Source organism: Mycteria americana, chromosome Z, assembly GCF_035582795.1.
Source record: "Mycteria americana isolate JAX WOST 10 ecotype Jacksonville Zoo and Gardens chromosome Z, USCA_MyAme_1.0, whole genome shotgun sequence".
In the NCBI taxonomy this organism is placed as follows: Eukaryota; Metazoa; Chordata; class Aves; order Ciconiiformes; family Ciconiidae; genus Mycteria; species Mycteria americana.
In genome coordinates this window covers 60,056,961-60,084,135 of record NC_134396.1, presented here as the reverse complement: position 1 = coordinate 60,084,135, position 27,175 = coordinate 60,056,961, and the positions used below count along the sequence as shown (strand labels likewise).

Genomic DNA, 27,175 nt, shown 5'->3' with positions numbered 1-27,175 from the left:
AATATTGTCGGTATATGCATGATTTTAACATAACTTGTATCTGTAATAATACTATTTAGACAGAGACCACTCACAAAGTACTACCAATTTATAGTGATATGAAAAGTTATTGCATTCTGTGATGATTAGATTTAAAAAACCTTGAGAACCATGCTTTCCCGTTCAGTACCACACCGTAGAAGAAATGTTCTCAGTCGGGGTACATACTGTCAGATACTACTAGAGTGCTTCAGGTGCACAATTTTTTCACTTCAGACTTACGGACAAAACAATCTCGGATTTTTCAGTATCTTTTAAGGAGAGTCAATATTAGTTTAAATGTGATTTTTTTTAAAAGAAAGACAGCTGTACTATTGATACCATCAATTTGAAATTTCCAAACAGGCATAAGTATTTCTCTCATCAGTTTTTATGGACTGATTAGATCAGGAGAAGTAGGTCTTGAATGAAAATTCAGTTACAGCAATACTTTCTTAACCGAAAGCGTTGCGCTGCTTTCTAATTGTAGACTGGTGATAGATCATTTTGTGATACTAGGCAGGTGATCTAACGTGAAAATGAGATAGTAGAATAGCAGGTAGAATTGGAAGCTAGGAGGTGCTTTATTTTCAATAAATTTGAATATACCCTCTGCAATAATTGTATGCATTTTTGACTGCATTTTTCTATTTGCATGGATTCTGATCCACACCGAGTTCTGTGCTCTAGGGATAGCACTTGCAGGTATTATCAGCTTGAAGCTCTTAGCTCTAATATGTAGTAGTATAGGAATAATTTTGTTAAATAAATTATAGAAACATCATCACAACATTTTTCATATCTGAAATAATTCTACATTGATTTTATGAATTTTAAAAGATATTACATTGGTTTTGCCTCCATTTACTCAAAGCCAAAAGTGCCATTAGTTGATATTTAAGTGTTTGACAGCCTCTTACTAGAGTGAAAGTTCCAAAGTTTTTAACCATGCTCTCCTGTATTAATCCCTCAGTGAAGGGACAAGGGATGCTTCACAATTCAGCCTATTTCATCAGTTTAGCATACAGATTGAAGAGGCAGCAGGACATTGGTTTGTACTCGGAGAATGTAAATAAAGGATAAAATGTTTTTGGAGTAACTGAATGTTAAACGTGTTAGTCAATTTTCTAGTGTATGTGGACTTTCTACCATGGACTGCTCAAATGTTTTTTCCATGAAAGTAAAGTTTTTGGAGCAGAAATTCTGAAAGTGGTTTCTAAGTTCCTCTTCCTACAGAGACAGCTGATATGGTAAGGAAATCTTCTATCCAGATGAACCGTACCTCATTCTGTTATGCCTTCACATGTTAAGCCTTTGTGTAGCGTGAGGTAATTTATCATGCCTTGCAACTTTTTCTTTCTTGTTTCTAACAGGTTGTGGCATTTTTTCTGAGACCATGTCAGCGTGACAGTATCTTCCTCATTTGCATACAGATATAACAATTATATCATACAGATATAACTGAAACTCTCTCACTGAGAGATGGATCTGGCCTATGCATTAAGTATAATACTTCGACAAGTAGAACGCTTGAAACATTTTATTCAAGTCATTTTCACATAAACTTGCAACCATAATACGGGCATGTAACACAAGAATATGAAAGTGCAATGAAGAATACAAAGCTAGTGCCTGAATATTATAAATTAGAGCTCTTCAGATAAAGATGCAAAGTTACTGAAATTAAGACTCTTGGAAGAAAAGTGAAGGAAATAATGAAAAACCTTCAAAAAAGTTGCAAAAAAAAAAGTGGCATTTCACTGTATCTGTAGCATTTAGTTGCATAATAAAAACCTCCCAATAACATACTCTTTGCTTTAATTCAAGTTAAAATCTTTCAGCACCTTTTAGGATTTGGAGAAAGTGAAAATGCCTTATCGGCATAAATGTGAGACACAGGATAAACCACCTTTCAATGTCTCATTTATGAAATTCACCCTGCTGGTTTTGAATGAGTACACTGCAAACAATGCATGAATGACTATAGGAAGGTACATTTGGTTTTGCACTCATTCGACACTGCATAGTAAACTCTGGAGCAGAGAGAAAATGAGTAGACTTTTACTAACACAAAAACGTCATCTACACAATATGTTGGTTCCATTGGTGACCAATCTGTCATTTTTGTTACACTTCTGTCTAGAAATACGCTAATATCAAATGTATTTCAGGATTAAAAAAAATACATAACAAACCCCTCCTGTAATGAGCCTGACATACAATATGTTCCTTATGTGCAACTTTTATCTAAAGATCTGAAATGTGGGAGGTAATTGCTTCACACACATTTTTACGATTTGGCTTTTAAAGGAAATTTGAGACTGCAAGACCGCAAATTCGTACTAGAATTCTCACAAAATTTAAATCTGATTTTTCTCCCACTAAGACCAATGGCAAAATGCCTTTCAAAGATGATGGGAGTAAGCCCAATGTCTCGTAAAAAGGATTCCAAAACAGAATTTGCTGTATAAAATAAGCTTTTATCAAAACAGTTTTTATAAATGTTTTTCAACAAAAATGCACGTGATCCCATAAATATATTCCAGTATGAAAAAAGTAAGTTAAGGTGTCTGGGTCAAAACTGCAGAGCCAAGATACTGAAAATACTGGTTGGCACTCCCCTATTTAGAACTACTTCTACACATGCTATATAATAAACTCTTCTACTACTGTGTTGTGATTTTCTATAGTTAAACAGGGGAAGTTAAAGTCACATTCTTTCATTTTTTTTAATCCTAAAATCCCTTGTTTTTCTAAATAGACTGTTCATGTTATCTTAGGCAATTTTTGTGCTATTGTACATCACTGTCATGTTGCTTAACACACATTTCAAAACAAATACAATATTTTGCTACGGAAAAAAAAGCTACATTTTTGTAGCTACAATATCCCCAAAATTCAAAGTTATGGCGTTCAACACCTTTCCGAACCAGGCCATTCCCACTGAAAGGACTAAGTCCAGTATTACAACTTGCTCCACCTACACAGATGCTCAAGGTCCTCTGGCTCCTTGCTGACTTCAGTGGAGTTCTGCAAGTAGTTTGGGTACAGACATGTGAGCAGGTTACTGCCTCGTAAGCCGAGGGATAAACTCAATTTCTGTGGCTGCTCTGTGTCCAGTTAGTGCTCTCTTATCCCACATTCAGCATCAGGCACAATGAGGTACGAGCACACAACCTCTTAGCAGGAAGCAGCCCGTGCCCACAGCCTAGCTTCCATTACAGTAGCTTTTGTGTCCATTGCCCAAGCTGCTATCAGGACTTTCACCTCAATTTTGACCTAAGTCTATAGAAAGGTGAATGCACTTGCATCCCTTAACACCTCTTAATCTTAAAAACTCTTTGGGCTGAGATTTCAGAAGCCTAGACTTTAAACAGACCCTCATTTTTGCAGACATATGTAATAAATGGCTTTCTAATAAATGTCGTTTCCAAATTTTGCTTCTGTTCATTGCCCATACTGGTGACTGATTGCTAAAATGGATCTCTCGGCGAACAAAAAGGGACCTGCAGGTATAAATGGTATTCATTCTGCACCCACTCCCAATGCTGAGCAGTAATCACTGGGTTGCTGGTTCTTAGATTATTTTTAAGTATACATACTAGTTGTGCAAATTTGTAACCAGGTTATGATTAAGGTGGAAATACTTTACAATTGTGAAATAAGCTTAAATATATGTAGTAACGAACACGTTGATCCTTAAAGGATATTACGGTAATTCATAAAACTTCCAAATTAAATCCATAGGGTTCTATTGCATAAAATACTTCCAAATACTGCCTGAAGTATTCTCAATAGTGATAATAAAACCTCTCCATACTCCTCATATTTTTCATTTTTTAACTGTACTGAATAGCACATGTATTTTTCAATTTTTTAAAAAGATATTGAGCTTTCCATGTTTCATTAGGTGTTTTGAACTGCTGATTAAACTTAACCACTACCAATCAATATTTCTAGGTCCCTTTGTTTCAAAAGTAGATCCTTCATTTTACATGATCAGAAATATTCTGAAGAAAACGCCAGATCCCCTTGTGATATGTTATTTCACAGTTTAAAAACAAAATCACAGCTACTGTAGCTTACAGCAGGGTGCACTGCAAAAGCAAAATAATTTGGGGATGGGAGGAGGAGTGGTGTACCCAGCACCAGTTACGCAGTTCAGCAAAAACTTTAATTTGAGCTGGAAGTTTTTCCCCTTAACAATGTTGTATTTGGTTCCTGAACAGCCTAAAGTAGGATGTTAAATACATTGACTTTTGTTCTCCCTCTATATATAGTATATTTTCAACTTCATTGTTTGAATACTGAGATATACATTTTTAAAGTCAAATACAGTACTTAAGGGGGAAGCAGGCAGTAGGCTTTTTCACGATAAAAATACTTTGTTAGAGATTCTGACCTACTTCTGTTTGTGGCACCACCTGAGTTAATTGCCTGTATTATTTTGATGGTTAACCTGTTCAAGTTGGATGTTTTTCATGGATGACTACATCAGGGACTCTTCGTCGTCTCCAAGAGACCTTTTCTTGACAGGTCTTGACATTTTTATCCACATTAAGTTTGCAGAAGTCTTTTAAAAGCCCCACCTTGAAAAATCTCTTGAACATAGAAAGGTGGATAAGTTCTTTAATTCATTTCCACAGATGAAAGGTTTCTTTCAAAACCCCATCTGTTTTTTACTTAAGAAAATGGAAAAACTTCTAATGTATTAAAAATGTAAACATAACTTTTCTTGCAGGGGTATAACTGATATATAGAGATATATATGTATTTCTCTGCTATATGTTAATATTCCTTGAAAACTGAACATACTTTTCTCATTCATATCAACATGTCCTAGGCAAGTTTTATTTTAATGGTACCGTAGCACTACTCTTAAGCTGTTTTTCATTCTGGTATTTTCTGAGATAGCTGACATTAGGACTTTCTATTGCATTTTATTTAATTCATTTTACATAAATTTTTGCTACCTTTTAAAACACGTTCAACTCATTCACCAGTAATATTCCCACTGAAGTCTATTATCACCTAAACTCCAAATTTTCAGGAGTGAAGAAATGCTCATGTTTTTATGAATGAGTTAGATTTTCAAAATTTAAAGTATCTGTGCATGAATCACCAGTTCCACACATTTCAATAGTAATAAAAGTAATGCCAATTTAAACGCTTAAAATCCAGTTACAGATTTGGTTGAGAAGCAGCTGAAGTGCTTCAAAATCACATAAGGTGTGTGGGTGTATGTGTGTACGTTCTGTAGTTTTGTTTCTATAGTGTTTACATCCTATTGAAGTTTATATAATGATACTTCAGTTCAAAACACTTGGCACCGTCTCATCCATTTTCTTGCATCTTTCTCAGTATCTGTCAAAAGAAAAGAAAGGATGTTAAGCAGATGGCCAAGAGATACAAAAAGAGTATCTGCTAAATACCCTTTTGTCAGCTCAAAGGCGCAGGTCAACAAACAGTAACAGAAATATTGTTTCCTCACCCTGCATGAATATATTTACTTGATAAAATTTACAGAGGTAAGATAGGGAAACTAAAAGTTAAAGGCATGAAGCATAAATTTCCCTTCCACGTGAATGTGAGGAGAAACGGTGTTCCTAGAAGTAGCAATTAGTCAGTCCTGTTACAGAGAAATGCTTTAGAAGCTCCTGCCCAGGTCTGCCAAAAATAATCACTCATGACCTGCAGGACGCCTGGTGTTCTTTTTCCTCCGTTTCCTGCAAGTCTGACCACCACACAGCGAGAACAAATAGAGGATTTTGCTGAAGCCATTTGACTTGTTGCGTTTATGACCAAAGTGTGATAATAAATACAGTTCTCCACACTACTGTGAAAAAATGCTTCTCATTTTAGCCTCATTTAACTACTGGTGTCCTAATACAAAGTAAGGAATGAATATTTTAAAGGGTAATTAAGCAATAGTCACATTAATTCAGTATGTTTGTTTCACTGATGCTGCTATAGCAGACTATACTCGTCATTTATTTTACTTTTCATTTACTGCTCTGGAATTTATCTCACATGAACCTCTATACTATGCAATCCAAATGAAACCATTTGATAAATATTTTGTATGAGCAACTAATATATTATCCTGAGAACTGCCTACCTCTGTGTTACAGAAGATTGAGTACTTTTTGTGTGTATGTTTCACAGATACTAAGCTACAGTAGATCTACTATGAGAACATTAATTAAACGAATTCGCCCTTTTGGAGGAAAAAAAAAAAGGCAGAATTGTGGCATTGTTTAAATTTTTAAAGAACTAAACTGTAAATGGAGTGTGTCTGCAGGAACTGTTTCAGGGAGTATGGCTGCTGTGTCAGCAGCAGCAGCAAAGTAACATACATGTGTGGGATTTTGCAGAATGTGTTAAGAGCTCTGTAACTGCTCAACAGTTCTGTGTGGATGCTATAAATGGGTATTGAATGAGCACAGAAAGGTTTTAGTGTAAATACAAAGAAGGCGTGAGCCAGAGGTAGTTATCTAGCAGCCCAGACAGTAGCAGCAATTTTGAAAGTGCTATATATCCTGGTGGCACAATTTCAAGAGCAAAATTCTCACTTATGATTGTTTTTCAAGACTAAATAATTTTTAAAAATCAGTGCTAGCCTTACAGAAATAGTTTAATTACCAGAGGTCAGGATTTGAAAGCTATGCAGTTATCAACAGCGAAGCAACTGTTCCCATCATTCCTGCCAAGAAAGACCTTTGAAAAGTACCATCTGAATTTTGAATTAACACACTAGATCCTGAAACCCAAGAGACAACGTACTGAAGAAATTTATATCACTAGAGTTAATGGTGGAAGGTTTTTTTTCAATATAAAGTAAATCTCTAAGCTTTATAAATCTGTTTGTCAGCTTTAGTACTATGAATATAGAACAGTTGCAAAGACAAAGGAATGTACTTACGGTGAAATTGTACAGCCAGAGGCATATGCATGGTGGCCTGTATAGCGTATATCGCAGCGTACTATATTGTTGGAGTAATCGGATTCAGGCACCAAGTAGCTGGGGTTTACACTCACCTTAAGGGGAGAAAGCACAGTGTTGTCTACTTCCAGGTTTGAGTTGATAACTTACATTCAAAAGGACGTATGTATATGATTTGCTTCTTTAAAAAACATTAAAAAAAACCCACAAACCTCCCCACTCCCAATACCCTTACCTTCAGAATGTAATTTCCAGGTTTTACATCTGTAATATCAATCCACTGGCAATCTATATCAGCGTTGTAAGTGTCGTAGCAGCCAGGGCTCAGTCCCTTAAAAATTATGGATGTCAAAAAGTCATTAGGAATAGTAACATTCTAGACATTAGGGACACTTAGACTGAAGTTCACTTAACCATCCCATTTCACTAAGAAAATTAGCTCAGGAAATGAGGCTTATTTTTTCTTGGCATTTTATTTAAATACCTAAACTAGAACAGGTAAGTCTAATATATCACTTTTATATACAGCACTGTATTACTACTGCATAAGAAAACCTATACTACTGACAGTTGTTCATCTGTGAGATATCTGTTTTTCATCTATATTTTATTATCGTTTGTTACAGTACTCCTTTTATGTAAATATTATTGATGCTATTACTCACTGTTCTTTACAAAAGGTGAGAATAAAATAAAAACTGACCAAAGACTCAACCTAAATATCTGTATTTGAGTACAAACTTGATCACCGTGTTGGAACCTGTTTCTACCCTTAGGAATGATGCAACTTTTTGCTATAGATGGACTCTGCCAAAGTGCCATCTTTAAATAGGCCAGAGTCTAGGGCCATTTTCACACTGAGATTTGCACACAAATGACGTCTCTTCAGGCAAATAGTGACACAAGAATCTGAGAGAACTGAAAATGTAGCCTTTCTTCCAGATGAATCTTTTCTGAAAACTTCTTCACTGTTAAACATTAGTAAGAATCTCCATATATGAATATATCAGTGGTTCAAATGTGGTGTCTTTAACCGTGGCTGATACAGATTGCTCTAGGCAAAGCTGATCTGTATCAGCAACACACAGAGTGCACAAAACCCAAGTCCTGCAGACATTCCCTCTTGACCCAGCTGGTGATCAGCTCAGACTCTTGCGTGTATGTGCCAAGTCTGAGGCTAGAGGAAAGTTTTACAGTCCAATTACAAACCCCTGAAATATGGGCTTCCAGTGGAAACGCTGACACAGCCATGATTCTAGTGACACAAATACTCCAGCTGTAAAATATGTACGTTGCTTAGTTAGATGTCATAGTCTACAGGAGAAAAGATATTTATAAAACCTCTTCAAAGCCTTTATGTATTGCAGATCATTCATTATATTTAAAATTCAAATGTGGAGGACACGTCAGCCAGTGAAGCATAGCTGTCATTTCTCTGTGATAAAATAACTACCTCCTAGATTAAAAACTGCAGAATAAGGGATACAAGTTTATGTATAAGTATGGTCACACTGAGTTAAACCACAGATCCATCAAGCTCAGTGTCATGTCTCTGACAGTGGTCAGCAGCAGATGCTTGGGGAGAAAAGAACATAAGAAATGGGATGTGTAATGTCCTTTACCCAGGAAAATTCCTTCCACCAGGCATTTAACTGTATTTAAGACATGGGGTACCATCAGATTTTTGTGTTTAATAGCCTCCATTACTTTGTCTAAATTATTTTTGAACCCACGTAGATATTTTTGATCTCTGCAACATCCTATGGCAAGGAATTTAATACTTCATTCATATGTCAAAAGAGCACTCCTCTCTGTTTTAAAGCTGTTGTCTGATAGTTCTTTCAGATATCCTTAAATTCTTGTACTGTGAGAAACAGTGAATATCCCCAATTTCCTCTTTTCACCCAGGACCCCTCAAGATTTGGTATTATTTCTGGTTTTCCAAATGGATAGCCTATGAAATCTCTTAGTGTGGTAACCATGCTACACTGCTCATCATCCTTGTTCTCCTAGGGTTGGGTTGGGTTTTTAAGCTTTTCTGTAGCAGCTTTGAGAGGTGGTGACCAGAACTCCATGCAATATTCAAGGTAGGAGTCTATCATGGATTTGTATAATATCATAATGGTACATTCCATTTTTATCTATTCCCTTACTAAGCCCTAATATCTTGCTTTACATTTGTATATGACCCATCATAATGTTCACATGGCTGCCATTCTCTTTAACAGCCTTCTATACATGCATAAATCTATGCTGTAAGTTTTCTGTGTTGGACTGCAAGCTGGTAGCTATAGGTGTTAAGGGAATTCAGCACCTTGCAGCCTCATGCTCTGCAAGGGAGAAAATACTAGCTATGAACTCTGGGACCAGCCAAGGACATCACCAAGCCGTTTGTGGGGGATTAACACTGGAAACGACTTCTTTACTGACTCTGTCTTGAGTTCCCTTTAGCTTGCTTGACCAGTCCTATAATCACAAGAACTTGTGGTGTGTTTTAATATAGTTCAGTTACCAGTGATGCTAGGCTAATGAGTGTCCCTGCATTTTAATGAGGCACCCATATTTAGCAGCACCTGGGTAAATTATAAGTCTCCAAGTTGCTATCCTGGCCTCTATGATGGAGAATATCAGAGCTAGTTAGGGCATCAGGTAATTTTGGGCATCAGATTATTGGTAGAAAAAATATCCAAAGATAAATCAGAGGGGGAAAAGAAACTTGGTTGTCTCCAAACCAACTCTTACCTGCGTATGCGCTGTACATGCGTACCGTCTATAATATCCATAATCACAGGAGGTATCTTCAAGACAGAAACTTGCTTTGTGTCCTTCAGCAACTTTTCTGTGTGAGCTTGCATCCAACAAGTCATAGTGGCTGAATTCATCCATGCTGTGATAATGTCTGTTAACCCATAGATACATTATTAAAGAAGGATCAGATCTTATCAATAATATTTTAACATATTCCTATTTGATCTACCTTTTGTTAGATCTGGCGAAAATTTATTTATTACACAGAACTTGTGTGTTAGTATACTTCCCTATTACTGGCCATTCAATTAAGTTTTATTTTCATTATTCTAATTTTCAATGACTATAAAAATGCCATCTTCTATACATAAATAATAGATTTTAAGTTGTTAAGGGAAAGACTCCATAGCAGCGCTGTTTTTCCAAAATTTCCTGTTTCAGCTCTTTTCCAATAACAATAGCAAGTATTAAGTAGTTCATATTTGAGTTGTACATCTTATAACTGCCTTTAGCTAGAGTTTCGCTAGGAATGCTTACCTTACATACTGTAAATTCCAGGGAAGTTTGCTACTTGCTAGCAGAAAAGCTACTTGTTGCAAAACCCCAGCAATTTACTTTCATATTTCCATGGCCCTCAATCAATGTAACACATTCGTAACATTAGTGAAAACAAAAGCTGCTAAAGAAATCAGCTTCTGTGTACTGGCAATGCAGATCTTGTCCGATGTCAACGATTTTTGTAGTCTACACATAATGTAGACTCTATCTCAAAAGTGCTTTTGACCTGGGCACAGTGATGCATTTTTCTTGCTCTCACACAAAGTGAGTTCTAGCTCTTACTGTGGACTTGAACACTGCTTATTCTTGTAATTTCACTTTTTGTAATTGCACTTTGTCTGTACAGCATTTGGCTGCTGTTACTTATGAATGCTTTCAGCTCAAGAGGTATATGAAAAGGATGTAATTAAACAGAATTCAAACGTATTGTTAAATGAAGAGGAGCACATAAGTCTCACAAGCATGCATGTCAAGAACGCTAAAACCAGTCCACAGATGATGATGACTAACACTGAAGTCTGATAGCTAGCCAAACTAATTGGCAGTTATAGTTAATTTCCAAACGAGCTTGTTTCACTGTCATGGAAATGATCACGAGATACATTTTTTTTGTAGGCAATGTATTTTCTGTCCAAGAACTGAATCAACATCAGAGACACTTTGCATCTGGATAGTGATAGCTGGGCTATAGTGGGAGAGTAAGAAACTGCTTTTCTACAAATGGAAGATTTCAATTGCTCTCTATCCATTTCGTCCATTTACCAACTTTGTAAGCACCAGGGTTGTGGACTTTTTATTGTTGGTGATATTTTTTTTCAAGGGTGGGGGTTAACTAAAGCATTTATGGAGGCTTTTTTGGTTTGGTTTGATTTAGTTTTAGCTTTTTGACCCTTACAAGATTTATAAACTGGTAATATCAGTCTTTTTTTGAAAGAATTTGTGCTGATGATACTGATTTTTCATTCAAAGCTTAAAGCCTCTGAAGCTTGAGAGAAATATTCCATTGACTCCTGGGGCCTTTAGATCAAGCCCACATTACAGATTTTTTTTTTAATAGAATAATATTAAGTTATCACTTATGTACCCATAACAGCAGAATTGTATTTTTAGTAAGGTGGAAGTAAGGTAAGCTTTCTAGTATTTTACAATTGGTCCTGCTATGAAATAGCAGGAAAATTGGAACAAACCTGCAAACTGTTGCATGTGAATTTTCTGAAAAGGTACAAGTTTGCAGTGTTACCTGCTCCCAGAATGTTGAAAAAGTTCTACTACATTTGCCTTGCCACATGTCCAGCAATTTTGCTATTTCTAGAGCATTACTGCTATGTGAAAGTATCATGATACGATAAAGATATTGATAATGGGATCAGTCAACTCAGTATCTTCTCTTTTCCATGTTGACCAGACCATTCCTTGTCAAGAACTAACCCATGAAATTCAGGTCAAGAAGTATGGGTCAGTGTTTATAATCATGTCTTATAGGGAACATGCTAGTAAATGTACATTTTGGGGTTTCCACAGTTATTTTAACATGACTGGGACTTTTATTTGCTGGTTACACTTAAATGTAACTGGACTATAACTTCTGTAAAATATACTTAAAGGGAGAAGGTGCCACTGTCAAAACTGATTTGAGACTTGTATTTATAATGAATTTATACTTGTAAGAGTTTTATACTTATAGATAAGCTTCATATCCATTTTGGTTTCATGTGGCTATATAAAGAGTAATTACCACTACCATAAATTAATCAGACAGTAAAAGCCTAAAGTTTCCCCACGGCTTCCCCCCACTTCACTGCAGTTTTAGAAAATGTCACCTTACAAGTGATAATTTGTTAGTGAAAAAGATAATTAGAAGGTACCATACTGAGCACTTCACTCACTGGTGACAGCTGTGCCACTCCCATGAATAACGGGGTCTGCTGGGCAGAAAGTCTGATGTGCCTTGATTTTTCACTCTTTGGGGGAATCTCAGGAGCACCCGATTGTCATAGTCTCTAACATCTGCTCGATAAGCTGAACTGTAATAATGCAAAAAAGAGCCATAAGCATATGCAAGGAACACTTTAAAAAAACTTCATATTGTCTCAGAAGTAACTGATAGCATAGATCTTTTCAGCCCCCTTAAAGCTCATGCATCGGAGACGCACAAGATTTCCACATGGTGTGCTCAGAAGTGCCTGGTGTCAGACCAAGACCTGAATAAGATTCAGATCTGCTTCTAATAATACAAACAGGAGTTTGACCACTGACTCTCTGCCCCCGCCTCTGAAGCAGATCACCGCTTAGCTGTAAAATTACTCTCGTACCAAAAATACAATTTCATTAGTTGCTGTTAACCAAAATAATTCACTGTGTATCACACAACAGATGTTTGTTTCTGTTGTAACAAAAAATGAATAAATATATGCCTCAGGCTATATTTTCCTATTTCACACAGCTATTATCTACAGCCTTTTAAATAGTGGAATATTTTAATCAATTGATAGCCAGCAAGAACATTTCAATTAGTTTTCACTGCAAAGCTAGCATAAAAAATACTGCTTCTTATGCCATGTTTTCTTTTTCCAGCAAGTGAAGAAAGAGCATGACGCTGGCAACAGTCTGACATCAATTAATGATGCTGGTAAATAAATAAATCTGTTTTGCTTGATAAGGTATCAAACAAGTTAAAATGGTTAAAAACAGCCATGTTGATTTCTTTCCAAACAAAACAGGAAAAATCCCTCGTTGCCAACTGGATAGGACCTAACTTCATAGCAAAGCTGTTTTTTCAACCCATTAAAAGACTTTGAAACACTTCTCAGGGAGATTTCAGTCTTAAGAGACATTATAAGGCATAGGCCCAGAAACAATTAGCATGCTATAACTTTAATAGTAAATTGTGCTGGTTAAGCATAGATTGTTGTTTGGTTTTTTTTTTAAATGGAGTAGAACACGATCTACAGAACAGGTTGGATTAGAGCAGGGAGATGAAAATCACCAGATTCAAGTGGGTTTTTTAGGGGCCTCCATTTTGCAAAATTCAGATATGTTCAAATGAGCCTGATAATAGAAATGTGCAATATAACTTTTCACAAAATGTAGGTTCTTCAAAGCACCCATAGTTTGTCTCCCCAATATGGCGGTATTGTTTTCTTACGTGCACACCCTACCATCTGCCTCAGGCTTAGAAAAAGGTTACAAACTGGGCTACATTTCCTCAGGCCCACCAGCCTCACTTTTCTCCGTTCTTCACCGTGTCCTCAGGTACTCTGCGATGGGTGCAGGAGCACAAGAACCCACAGTGAACAGGCAAAAGCCGGGGTGATGCCTACCTTGCCAGGCAGTTCTCCTCGGCAGCACATCTCAAGTTATACATGGACATCCTCTGGACATACGTGGACGCCTGGATGTAATAGGGATCCGGGACTAAGTCAGGGAGACCTGCAGTTCATCAAACCAACCACATAACAGCAAGATCAACCCAGGACACGTCTGCAAATACTTGGCTTCCATCCCAGTCGTTAGGAGCCGTCGTTTTGCTACGGACCCCTGCCCCCCATTAAGCTCGCCCTCCCTTTTGCTCAGGCCCTTCGGCTTTTCTCAAAGACCGCATCACACGCACGACGCCCAGACCCCCGCAGAGGGCTTCCCGCCGCGCCCCCGGCAGCTCGGCCCCCCCAGCCGCCCACCCGGCTCCCCGCGGGCCGGGCGCCCCGCAAGCGCCTGCCCGGACGCGCTTTGCCCCGAGCGAGGGGCAGGCAGGGCCGCCGGCCCCCGCACCGCATCCCGTCGGGACGCGCCGCGCTGGCACCGGCGTGCGCGGGAGCGAGCGAGCGAGCGAGCGGCGGGGCCGGGGCGGGCGGGGGGAGCGGAGGGAAGGGACGGGACGGGACGGGACGGGACGGGAGGGGACGGGAGGGCTCTTACCATACTGGAAGTAGCCGGTGCCATAGCCGGGTCTGTACCTGCTGCCCTGGCGGGGCCTCTCGTAGGTGTCGTAGTAGTTGTAATAGGGGTTATCGTCCGTGTACTTGTAGGGGTTGTAGGGGTCGTCTCCTACCATGACATCTTCCCGCCCGGGTCTGAAGCTGCTGAGGGGCGGCAGGCCGCCGGCCCCGGTGCTGCTCCGGTTGCCGTCGGCCCCGGTGCCGCCGGCGGGGCTGGTGGGAGCGCTGGGTCGCGACGCCCCCGAGGAGACGCTCCGGGCCGCCCCGGCGGCCGCGGGGGTGGCGGCCCCCTGGCTCCGCTGCCCGTCGGCGGCGCGACCCCCGGAGGGAGCCTGGTAGCCGGCCTGGAACCAGTGCCGTGCGCCGGAGCCCCCCCGGCTGCCGGCGGCGGGCTGGGGCTGCGCGGCGGCGGGCTGGGGCTGCGCGGCGGTGGCGGCTCGGGCGGCGGCTCCCCGCGGCAGCGTGCCGTTGTTCCGCAGCAGCAGGATGGGGCTGCCCGCCGCCTCCGCCGCCTGCCTGCGCCGGGGGGGCTGGTACTGGGAGCCGAGGCTGAGCAGGCTGTACACCTGCCCGTTGTTCTCCCACTGGATCCGCTGCCTCCAGGCGGCGGGCGGCGGCGGGGGGTCGCGGCGCGGCGGCGGCTGCTGGCAGCCGGCGGGCCACAGGCAGCTCCAGTAGATGCACGCGTGGAGCTGGGCGAGCAGGAGCCCCGGCGGCGCGAAATGCATCTTCTCCTCTTTCCTGGGTGCCGGCGGGGGAGAGAAACGGGCGAAACCGAGGGGCGAGCGGAGAGCGAGGGGCGCCTTCCTGCCCGGGATGGGGCGGGGGGGTGCGGGCTGCGCCTCTGGAAGGGTTAGGCGGGCAGCGGGGTCTCAGGCGCGGCGGCACCCGGGCGGTGCCATCGGGCAGGTCGGGCCGTCGGGAAGGAAACCCGGCCCGGGGGAGGCGGCGGGAGCGGCTTTTCTTCTCCCTGGTATTTATAGGCGAGCGGGATGCGAATGGGAGCCGGAGCAAACAATCAGCCTCTCATCGTCCTCCGGCCCGCGCTGGTGTCTGGAGCGAGGGAAGGAGGAGGAGGAGGAGGAGAGACCAGGGACTTTAAACTTGCTGGCACGCTCGCAAAGTTACACAAGCCCCGCTGGCTGGGCTGGCTGCGCCCCCGCCATTTGTTCACGTAATGCGGCTGGAAACGTGCGGCCCTGACAGTTCCCCCACGGCCGCCCCCCGCCCGTCGCCGCCGCCGCCGCCGCCGCCCGCCCCGCGCGGGGGCGGCCCGGGGGGGACGGGGCGGCGAGGGGCGGCGAGGGCCGGCGGGGCGGGCGGCGGCGGGGGCTCCCCATCCTCCCTCCCTGCCTGCCCGCCTGCCTCCCCCCGCGCCCCGAGCCGCGCCGAGCCGAGCCGAGCCGAGCCTGCGGCGGGCGGGCGCGCTCAGACACACGTAGGCTGCCAGAGTATGCCGTGGGGCAGCGCCAAAGTATGCAAAGGAAAAATGCTATTAGCTCATCAGCGCTGGAGAGACTAGAAACGGGGTGGCGGGGAGGGGGAAGGGGCCGCTAGCGAGAGAGGAAACATGTTTCTGGAAAATGTGCTGGCCGGCACCTCTCCCGGGCTGGAGCAGCTGCTGGGGTCCTTCGTCTCAGCGCTGAGTAACAGTCGGGTCCCCTTAATGACCTCTTAATTAGCAGAAAACCTCCATCAAATAAACTCTTGCCTATTGACTTCTGGGTTATCTGCGTATGAGTCACACGAGAAATATACTGGCGGTGCTCCTCCCGGAGTAAGTTTTCATTGAAAAGTGAAATTTCACATGGGAGAGGCTTAGCCCCGTCACCAGAACAAATAAACCTGGCTCGGGCAGCGTCTCCCCAAAACCGTGCTAGAGAAGGGGAGCAGGCTGTGGCCCAAAAGCCTCTCCCTCCCTTCCTGCTTCTACAAGAGTTCCTCAACGCTGTGTTTTGATAAGTCCAATCACCCAGCGAGGAAAACGAATTAAGGTCCGTGGATTTCAGCCAAAACTCCTTTTGGGTGTATTTTTCCAAGGGCTGTTTGCTTATGAATCCTTGCAAAGGAATGGAGGAGAATACACAAAAGTTCTCCTTCACCAAAAGTTTGGTGGTGAGGATATTTCTTAAGTGATTCCGGTCAAAGATGATCAGCCCAGGCTGGAAGTTTTCACCCTACTGAGGTAGGTGCAAGGCACCTTCCCGCCACTGCTGGCTTCCCCAGGTCAGGTTAACAGTCCAGACGCTACTGGCCGGGCAGATATTTGCCACTGCATTTTTATGTTCTTGATACAGTTTTCCTGTCGTTTTTTTGTGTTGTAGTTTATTTTATTTGCATATTACTTCAAACGGTTCACACTTAATCGAATTCCTGCAAAACGTGGTCCTGCGTTGTGGCTGTGATGGACTGTGAATGCTGATTTACACTGCTATCCAATTAGTAGCAGTAGTACTTAGCTTTGAAGTAGCTCTTTATAGCCCCTGAAATCAGTGGTGCCATCCTGGGCGTCGAAGTTACCCCTGTGGACAGGTGGGTGAGAGGCTGTGACCAGGGCTTGGTACAGGCTGCTCAGGAGGCCAGGCTTGCTTGCTCTGCTCTTGATCTGGGGAGACCTGTGCTGCAGACAAGTGTGCAGCCTAGTGGACTTACTTAAGCACTGTTCACTTCCCCGCAGCCACCCAAACAACCTAGAGGGCTAAAATCACTGGGAAATCAGCAGTTAACTGTAAAAATTCCCAGTCTGGAGAACACTGAGGAGCACAGGGCAGGTATGCATCAAAGAGAGCAAAGTCTTCTTACTTGGGAATAACCCCAACAGCAAAGTGGGTGTTATCACTGCTAGCCAGCACCAGGCTGGTGGGGAGCATCTGCTGGACTGGGCCCCCAGCCAGAACCAGTAACTGGTGTCTTTCCCCAAGCAGGTTGTGCCTGATGCTCTAGTTAGTACTAGTCTGGGCAGCCTGCTACAGAGGTGGTTTGGGTTCTCCTATTCATCATATTTGCAGACTGCTCATCCCCTCTGATCTTTCTTATTGTGGCTTTGAAAATATTATTCTCCATTTAAGGGTTTGCCTGGAACAATCAATGACTAAGACTGAGTAAAATGGAAAGGTTGAAGATAGGGAAAATACAACACTGAAGGAATGAGGTTTCTGTCTTTCTAATCTTCCTCTAAATCTTACTAGAGTTACAAACAGCAGGTTGTTGCCCAATGTGTGACATTAGACAATGTTTCCACACAGTGGGATTCTAGCCATTTTTTTTTTTTTGCCTGATTAAGTAACTATTTTTCATGAAACTGAAGAAAGCATAGTTGAGGCTAGTCCTTCCCCATTTATCAGCCACTCACGTGGTTTGCCATTTTTTCCATAGCATGAGTTTTATTTGTTAATTAATGTATTTTTCATAAAGTGTGAAAAGCACTATCAGCATCCCTAGAGAGTCACATCCTTCACTTACCATTAGGTGCCTATGTCCATTCAACTACTGTCCTCTCCTCACAGGTTGCCTAATTATACCTAGCTTTTATACCTTGGGTCTGTCTAGACCATCAAAAAGCCCACCAGTATCTGTAACCAGAGGTATGGAGATGAAAATCTCTGCAATACCTTAAAACTCTTGTAAGCAAGCCAGGTACTGTGATTGCTTTAAAAATGCCTTAAAACTATTGAGTACTCTGGTATTAAGTCTTCTTATGGGGTTAATACAGCTTCTTTGTAAAGCCCAGTTCTGATACTGGATCGCAGTTACTTTGGTTACTCAAGCATTTGCCTACCTCTTTCTGTTTTGCCTGAAATGACTAGTGTGCATGGGTACTTGTTGGACTCGGGATTTTGATTTCTGCCACCTACAGAAATACAGTCTGTATCAACTGAGAAATTAAATTTTCCCTCACCAGAAAATGACACTAATTGAAGCAGATATCATTAAGTAATCATAGTAATTTCTCAAAACCTGAGATCAGGAGGTATTTTATATTTAAATTTAATTGCTAGATTGTTGCAGTCCTCATTCAAAAGTTACAAATGGAAAAATGTCTTCAATGGCATGTGTAGCATTTGGAGTCCTCCTTATGTGTACATCAGTATTAAGCAGCAGTTGTGAATCTCGAAAATGGAAAAAGATTAACCTGTTCTTCAAAAAAAACAACAAAAAAACCCCTCCAAGCAGAACCAAAGCTATTTGAATTTGGCATGTCTTAGTACATGTCCTAAGAAAGACATTTTAAGGTTCTCTAAGCTTACTGTTTAGTGTGTGGATGAAAAAAGTGTGATAGTGTAGAAAAGGCGAAGTTATTTCAAATGAGAGAGAGTTTACACCAATCACCTTATTTGTTACTTTTAATGTTATTTTTAAAAAATCATCAGTTCTGTTGTTATAGGATGGCTAATTTGTGTTCTTGTTTAGTGTTGAATTGGGATGCTTAGCAAGCATCACATATGTGAAGCAAGAAATATAAATAATTTTATAAAATCCTAACATGAAACTAGACAAACTTAATATGTGTTAAGTATATTTATTTGAAGCTGGTATTTATTTGTTTGGGATCGAAGGGTTGGTTATTGAGGAGACGCTATGAGAAAAAGCTTGAAGAGCAGTGGTTGGTTTCAGCTTTCTGTATCTGAGAAAAATTTAGTTTACTCATCCGTGTTATGCTTGACTAGACAAAGAACTTTGATTTTTCTGTTCGCATAAACACTGAGTTGCAACTAGATTATTCAAATTTATCTTGTTTTGCAGATCTTACCTACAATATTTTTTATAACTTGTAATTTTTTGCATTCAAATATTCAAAATTGGGTAATTGTGTTGCACACTAGAACACTGTGGATTTTTCTGAAGCACGTCTTACAGCAGGTCCAGGTGTCTTTATGTAGAAACTCGCTTGTCAGTACATTGGGATAAGGTTTCCTAATTGTAATGAATTCCCCTTATAGCTGGAATTAAGATGTTAAGATATTCTTTACAGTATGTGAACTTCACTAGAAACTAAGAAAACTGAGTATTTTCAGATTTGGGTGTGTAATGAGATTTTTTTTTTTAAGAAACCAACTTAATTAGAGACCAGGGTTGTAGACTTTTTCTGACATCAGTAGTCTTTGGAGCAGACTGTAAGAATTTATTTTCACAAAAATTAATCTTCTAGTTAAATTTAGCTACCATTTCTAGGTCTGATATTGAAGTCTCTAATCAGGCAGCTTTCTATGACCATAAGTAAAGTGCAAAAGTAACCTTTAAGGCTTTTTTCTGCTCTGAATTTATAAAGGAACGCATAGACTGTTGTTGCTTCAGTGAACTTGTCAATTTGTTGAAGAAAGAAAATAGTTAGAATTTTATTAGTAGGTAATCTCCTCAATTCAGAATGCCACCTGGCCCCTAATATTTTGGGTTTATCTATCTGCATTACAAAACTGGTTTGTAGTTACTTTGTTTTATACACTGTGGGTAGAGCTACTGAATTGCACATAACTTTGCCAGATGAAGGAAGTCAAGCACATTTGTCTATCTCTGCAGGATCTGACAGCATCAAGAAAAGCAGCTACAGGACCTGAGGTAGTTGTTGCTCTTTTCTTGTGTGAGACCTGAAGACAAAAGCCTCCTGATGTCAGTGGATTTTTTGTCAAATTAGGGTTTTGCAATGAGGTTTCAATAGCAGTATTTTTTAAGTTTAGAGTGTTGACGTGTTGGTAAAGCTGAATATGAATGGTTTCACAGCATGCAGTTAGACGGTATCTTATTTGAACCTAGATTTTAAAAGAGCATAGTGAAAATTAAAGAAAAAGCCTCTCCTTTCTTGAATTTATAGTATGTTTCATCTCTGAATATTGCTTTCTAACTTTCCTATTTGTTTCCTATTTGTTTTCTGTTGGTGACTTCTGTTGGCCTCCCAAAGGTTTCTATAACAAGTGAGATTTCTAAAAAAGTGAGATAAATAGATAAATAGGCAGCTACTGCAAATTCAATCAGAGATTTGAAAATCCACCAAAGTTATTTATTTTCTTACACATCAGTATCTGTAATGGAAGCTTCCCTAACTATTGTCTTTGAAGTATTCATTGCAATAGTATGCAAAACTTACCACCAGTAATATAACCAGGTATGTTTGTTTTGATTTCAGTAAGTTGTCTGATGACATGTACAAAGGAATAGAAATCCAAGACATTGAAAGTAGAGAGGCCACTAGCTGTGCATTAATGCCTGTGATAGGTACCAGTTAGTTTCATTTAGCAAGGTTAATAAAATTAAAATTAGATTTGTACAGTGCATGTGTAAACAGTCATTTTTTGTTTAGGGAGTCCAGTCCTGAATTGTCTTCATAAGCAGAGCATGTGCTCAAGAACTGCCTACCATCTCAGGCACAACTACCTAATTTTATTGAAGTTTTTGAATACTGAGAAGAGGTTATCATGATAGCCTGGAAAAACTGAAGTAAATTCAGAAAAACCAAATATTTGGCTGAACAGTTCTATACACAGGCATGTCTTTGTTGTGGCAGGGCTCCAATATGAGTCTTCCCTTCTGCGTATTTTGCACAAAAGCAAAAAAAACCCAGCTAGTAAGTCCAAGCTGAGGAAGACTTGAGAAAACAATTAGTTTTGAATTGAAGCATTCACCAGACTGTTCTGAGATTAAGAACACTATGTATGAAGGGAGAGGAATGGATAAGGTTTCAAATCCGTCATTTTCCTTTCCTCTTCAGCAGGCGAGAAGTCTTTGTAAATCTTTCTCGAAGTGGAACACTGTGCAACACAATGTAAGAGCAGTACACGTTGGCAGAAATTTTGGAACATGATTTTACTATGCATCTCATCAAAGATAGTTAGACAGTGCAGCAGTGGTATCTCTAAAACAAAGCTAACTTTGTAAATATAGCATAAAGGACTTCCAGATTCAGTGTGTCTTCTTCCTCATATGTAGGTTGCTTAGTTTACAAGTCGATATAATTCCTAACTCTCTGATATACCTGGATCTGATGATAGTTCTTTTCCATCTAGTGTATAGCATCTTCATAACCATCCCTGAGTTTGCACGGCTGTCACAAAGACAGGTAATTTTCTTTGTGGAACTTCAATGTCTGATGGAAAAATACCAGAGAAGAGCCCATTTTCAAATCCTGAGGTGAATTTTCATAATTGACATTGGAAAAGAATTCTGTGTTATACTGATAAGGTGCACACAAAGGCTCAATTAAAATAGCAATCAATAATGCCATTCATAATGCAAATGTGAATGCATAAAAGGTGGGACAATGATGAAGGTAATAAAGAACTGGCAGAGGAACTCCCATATCCCTATGAGTAGGATTTTAATTGTCTGCTACTTTGTTTTCACTGAAGAATACATACACCATAAACAACAAACAAAAAATCCCATATCTTTGCATTAGAGAGAATGTTTTAGAGGTGAGTATCAAGGACATTAGAAATACAGTTTGCAGTGTGTATTCAAAAAGAAATGAGGGAAGAATAGAAACAGATGGATAGGCCAGCTTCTCCACAGTGAGATCTGCTTCTAGCAGGACACAGAAACCTACCTGACAAAAGGTCTTCTGATAGAGACGCAGGTTCAGACCTAAAAGGTACCTTATATTAGCCAAGTTCCCACAGAAAAACAGTATAATTTAGGCATCTATCAGCCCTTAATCCCTCCTAGATGTCTCCAGCAGTGTTTTGCTGTATCTGATGTTGTCAAAATGTAAATGTCTGATCAGGGGGCAGGATGTTTCTAAAATAAATACCCTCAAATTTGCAACTCAGTCCTGGTTCCAAGCAAATGTTTGATATTAAGACACATTGGCTCTATTTTGCTTATCAGACAGTTATGTGTAGAAAGTTTCATCTGTAAACCTTGAAAAAGTTTTTCTGTGTGGATTACGTGAACAGATGTGGTGCATCCTCCTGGAAGCTATGTCAAGCTATATGCATGACAGAGAGCTAATTAGAGACAGCCAACGTGTCTTCACCAAGGGCAAAATCCAAAGAGTTGCAGTCAACAGCTCAATGGCCAAAGGAAGATCAATAACAAGAGGTGTCCCTCAGGGGTCCATACTGGGACCAGTACTGCTCAATATCTGTGTTAATGACACAGACAGTGGGATTGAGTGCACCCTCAGAAAGTTTGCAGATGACACCAAGCTGAATGGTGCAGTTGATTTGCTTGAGGCAGAGGATGTCATCAAGAGGGACCTTGACAAGCTTGAGGAATAGGCCCATGTGAACCTCATGAAGTTCAGCAAGGCCAAGTGCAAGGGGTGGGGCAATCCCCAGTATCAGTACAGACTGGAGCATGAATGGATTTAGAGAAGCCCTGTGGAGAAAGAGTTGGGGACAGTGGTAGATGAAAAATTGGACATCAGCCAGCGACATGAGCTCACAGCCCAGAAAGCAAACCGTATCCTGGGCTGCATCAAAAGAAGTGTGGCCAGCAGGTCGAGGGAGGTGATTCTGCCCCTCTACCCTGCTCTGGTGAGACCCCACCTGGAGTACTGCATCCAGCTCTGGGGCTCTCAGCACAGGAAAGACATGGACCTGTTGGAGCGGGTCCAGAGGAGGGCCACAAAAATGATGCAATGGCTGGAACACCTCTCCTATGGAGAAAGGCTGAGAGAGTTGGGGTTGTTCAGCCTGGAGAAGAGAAGGCTCTGGGGAGACCTTATTGCAGCTTTTCAGTATATAAAGGGGGCTTATAAGAAAGACAGAGAGAGACTGTTTACTAGAGCATGTAGTGACAGAACAAGGGGCAATGGTTTTAAACTGAAAGCAGGTAGATTTAGTTTAGATATAAGGAAAAAGATTTTTACAGTGAGTGGGGTGAGGAACTGGAACAAGTTGCCCACAGAAGCTGCCCACAAGATGCCCCATCCCTGGAAACATTCAAGGTCAGGTTGGACAGGGCTTTGAGCAGCCTGGCCTAGTGAAAGATGTCCCTGCCCATGTCAGGGAGGTTGGAACTAGATAATTTTTGAAGGTCCCTTCCAACCCAAACCACTCTATGATTCTATGATTCTGTGAAAACAGCTATATTTCCAGTCCTGAAACAAATCAGCTTACATACAACAGTGGAGGTATGCCAGTTTGCCTAAATTGATGGTCTGGACTGGTGAGCATTTCTCGGCTGCTGAGCATTTCTTTCTCTAGGCATAACTAAGTATAACTATTCTAGGAAGACTGAAAAAAGTATTGTCTAATTGAATGAGTCTTGGGAATAACTGACTATTTATTTACCTTCCTCATAAGATTAACAGAACACTAAACCTATTGAGGAATGGTTTGTTGTTCATATTCTCATCGTATCCAAGTACATGAACTTGTTCCCATTATCTTTCCTCTTTACTACTCCCTTGTTTTTTTCCAATTGTTATGTCCTCTCTCAAGCCAGATTGTAAGCTCTCCAGGGCAGGGACCATGGCTTTCTATGTATAGGCTCAGTGATGCTCACAGTAGGGCACTGAGTCTATTACTTTTGGCCACCGCTGCAATATGAAGAGCAGCACTGAATACAGAATGCTGTATTGAACAGATGCGACATTTAGAACATGTGAAAGCCCTCATGCAGCTGTGTGTATTACTGAACAAAGTTGACACTCAGCAATTCTGACTCAAATAAAACACCCATGGTGGTTTTCCCTTTGGTCTTAAATTTCATCATAATATTTTGTCTTACATACCAATATTATGAACTCTTTTACTATTCTGCTCTATAGTAGATCCTTTTTGAAATACATTCCTAAACTAATTCCTATTTTCATCCACAGGTAATTATCAGACTTCACTTTAGGTCTTCTCATTGCACAGATGATAGGAGAAATTATTTGAAGTAAAACATTAAGTCATGCAGTTAGACTGAAAGGAATGCTTACAAAAAGATATTGAAGGTATATCAGGGCAATGACTGTAATATTTGCTTTACTGAATAAGAGTAGAAGAAAAGACATATACTTAGAAAGTGCTTGTTTGGCTTTACTGAGCTGAAATAAAAGTTGATGGTAAATACTATCTTCTCCTCACAGTGAACAGACTCAAGCAGCTACTAATTGAAGACCAATCTTTGAGAGTAAGCTCAAAAACTGTCATGCTATGCCAGGTTGATTTCACTGAGTTTATTCTTTCTGAGTTGAAGCCTAACACAGTAATTGGTTTAAACTGCACTGCATGTGTGTCATTTCAAAGCATTCAAAATTATCTCAGCATTTGACATCATGTAGCCAAACGGAAACTTCCATGAAAATAGATACATTATTCAGAAATGTATACACTCGGTTGTGCTAATTGCAGTTGAATTAGTGACAGAGGCGGCTGCTGCCTTTATGTGAGAAAGCGGAGCCCTTTCCCCATCCTTCCAGCTGACTTGTGTTGTCCCCTGTGATATATGTCTGGGCTGTGTGACTGCATCAGGTCAGGCGGTGGGGTGATGCTGCCAATAGGGTCTACAAGAGGATAGGGTCTACAATGGGATGAGGGAGAGAACAGATGACAAATAGTCTTGACTGGTGCAACACTGACTTCTCTGTAGCTTTGGAGGCACTAGGGAAAAGCTGTGGTTTCACACAGTGGCTGGGTTTGTATCTGTGTGGTGGCATGGGAGCAGCATGTGAGGACATGAGATGGGGAAAAACAGGAACAATTAAACGCCTTACTTATCTTCCCCAGTAAATCTACAGCTAAACCCACAGTAGTTTTTCTTTTAGTCTAGTTTTACCATGCTAATTTCTTTCTGTACTTGTTCTTGTTTAGCAAAACTTCCTGTACGTATCTATCTACATAATATTGTATCTAGGTACAAGTACCATCTCCCTGCATAGCTTGAACAAAATCAGAATCTTGGATCTATACAAATACACAGATCATCATAAACAAATACATACAGTCCTAAGCTTTAGGAGATTCAATATTTCTGGTCACTGTCCATGATTTGTTATGGGGAACTCAATGGGGGGGGGGGGTAGCTGTTCTGCAAATGGGGTGTCTCAGCAGTCATAGCATGACAGATTACACCTTCTGCATTACACCACAACGATCTGAAAGGACTGTAGGGAGGTGTGCCTGCTCCTAGTTTTTCTGCTTTTCCTAGTGGAAGGTTACTGTGACTGCTCCAACTGAAGTCAAGCTTCACAGAGGAAGCCAGAAAGAGTTTCTCTAAAGAGCCATGAGAAATCAATAAGGAATAAGAAAGTCTTGACTTGGTGGCATTGTTTTACTCACTGCCATGGACCTCTTGAGGAATAAAGAGCAGAGTCTGTAGGAACTCCTATAGGGCTTGTCTAGGAATCATATGAGCAGAAGACACCCTGTAGGAAGAGAGAACCTGAATAAGCATTGGCAAATTTAAGAAGCAAAGATGCTTCTTGAGGGGGATGAAGCTTACTGAATGTCCAGTTCCAAAAGCAGGTGTTTTCCCCACAGACACGCAAAGAATACAGTGTCTGGATTCCCCTTTAAAGTTTTGTGGACTATACTCAATTCTAGTGAATGATTCCTATGGAAATCAGCTGAGTTACACCAGGGTGGGACTTTGCAGCTGAAAGTAGAGCATTTAACATATTTGTATATGTCCTGTGATGTATTTTTTTAAGAGTGAAAATTCCTCCAGATCCTGTATTTTTCACTTTTTTTTATTGTAGCTCTGGCTTCACATTTCACTTTGCATTAAAATTAGAATGGTTTCCAGCACAACTCTCCTGTTGTAAAACTTTGATTACTTAAAGTTTAAATTTGACTGTGGTAGGAAGTAGGAACAGAGCACAATTTGAAATGCCTGAGTTAGTTAAGAAGTGCAAGATACTGTCTTTCTGAAACTACCTTTTGCCTTTCCGTCATTACTGTACTGTCCTTACAGGTTAGTATTTGCCGAAGACTGAACAATAACAAGTAGTAACTTTAGTCTGCATTACATCACGGAAGATTCACAAGCATGTTATAGAAATCTCTCCCATCACTGTTCTTTGCACACCACTGATGAAGAGCATGTCATCTCTGTTAAAGTAGTGTTAATGAGCAGTGTTGGACGGGAAGAAAATGAAATATTTTTTTATAGAAACCTCTGGGGAGATCTGTAAGTAAGATTACATGTGTTAGAATTTGGATTGGAATTTGGATTTACAAAATTTTAAAGCCAAGAAGGACCTATATAGTCTGATCTTCTGCATAACACAGCCAATGGATTTTCACCCAGTAATTTCTACATAAAGGTCATAATTAGTCACCGAGCTAAGATATCTTTTTTAGAATGACAGTCTTGGATTAAAGAGGTCAAATGATAGAGCGCACACCACATCCCAAAGTCAGCTGATGCAATAGTTTTTTCACTTCACTTCAAAACAAAAAAAAAACAAAACAAAACTGTGCCTTATTTATAACTTGAATTGAACACCTCCACTGAAGCTGTCATTCAGGACAGCACCTGTAGTAAGAAAGCACCTCCTAACACAAGCATGAACATGTTTTAAGCATGAAAAATGGTGACTGGAGAAGTAAGAAAAATAAAGCAAAGTTTTGTTCACTGTTGTTGTTCACTCACCTTTGTAAGGTCCCCAACTTTTCCCTTCTGGCTGCTTACTTCATGAGGGAAGGCCAGGGTTGTGCTGAAAAGCTGCAGCAGCTTTGAAGCACCTTTTGAAATGACCCTACCATTATCTGGTCTTTGGAGTGACTGTCCTTCACTGGTTTTCTACCTATGAGAAAGGAGCATGTTGCTGTAAAGGAGCAGTTTTGGATGTGGCATCTGGTGTGCTGAAAATGTATTTATCTAACTTTGCATTCTTATGCCAAACAATGGAGTGCTACTGGACTGAGAAAACCACCAGTGAGTGTCAGCTGGGGGGAAGAATGCTTACCTCCAGAAGCATTTTGGGAAGTTTTGATATCCAAGCACCTGAAGACAGTCTGACGCCTTTTTCTTAAGGAGCTATCAAACACATTAATCAAGAGTAACTGCTGAATCTTCTCTTTTGTTACATGGTTTTTGCTTTCTA

The 27,175-nt window shown here is 40.8% G+C and overlaps 1 protein-coding gene across 3 annotated transcripts; it reads right to left on the bottom strand.

Annotated features, from left to right (window-relative positions):
• Positions 1–1,543: 1,543 nt before the first annotated feature.
• LOX (lysyl oxidase) lies at positions 1,544–15,223 on the bottom strand. 3 transcript variants are annotated; one of them, XM_075526222.1, is made up of 7 exons: positions 14,183–15,032; positions 13,588–13,696; positions 12,154–12,291; positions 9,704–9,860; positions 7,197–7,292; positions 6,941–7,056; positions 1,544–5,382 (listed from the first exon to the last, which is right to left on the bottom strand). In XM_075526222.1, exons 1-7 carry the CDS (start codon positions 14,928–14,930, stop codon positions 5,376–5,378), a joined length of 1,371 nt encoding a protein of 456 aa, XP_075382337.1. In that variant the 5' UTR covers positions 14,931–15,032; the 3' UTR covers positions 1,544–5,375. The 3 variants fall into 3 exon arrangements, with proteins under 3 accessions (XP_075382337.1, XP_075382338.1, XP_075382339.1); XM_075526223.1 differs by lacking the exon at positions 6,941–7,056; XM_075526224.1 differs by lacking the exon at positions 1,544–5,382 and having other exon boundaries at positions 6,937–7,056; positions 14,183–15,223.
• Between the last annotated feature and the right edge of the window lie 11,952 nt (positions 15,224–27,175).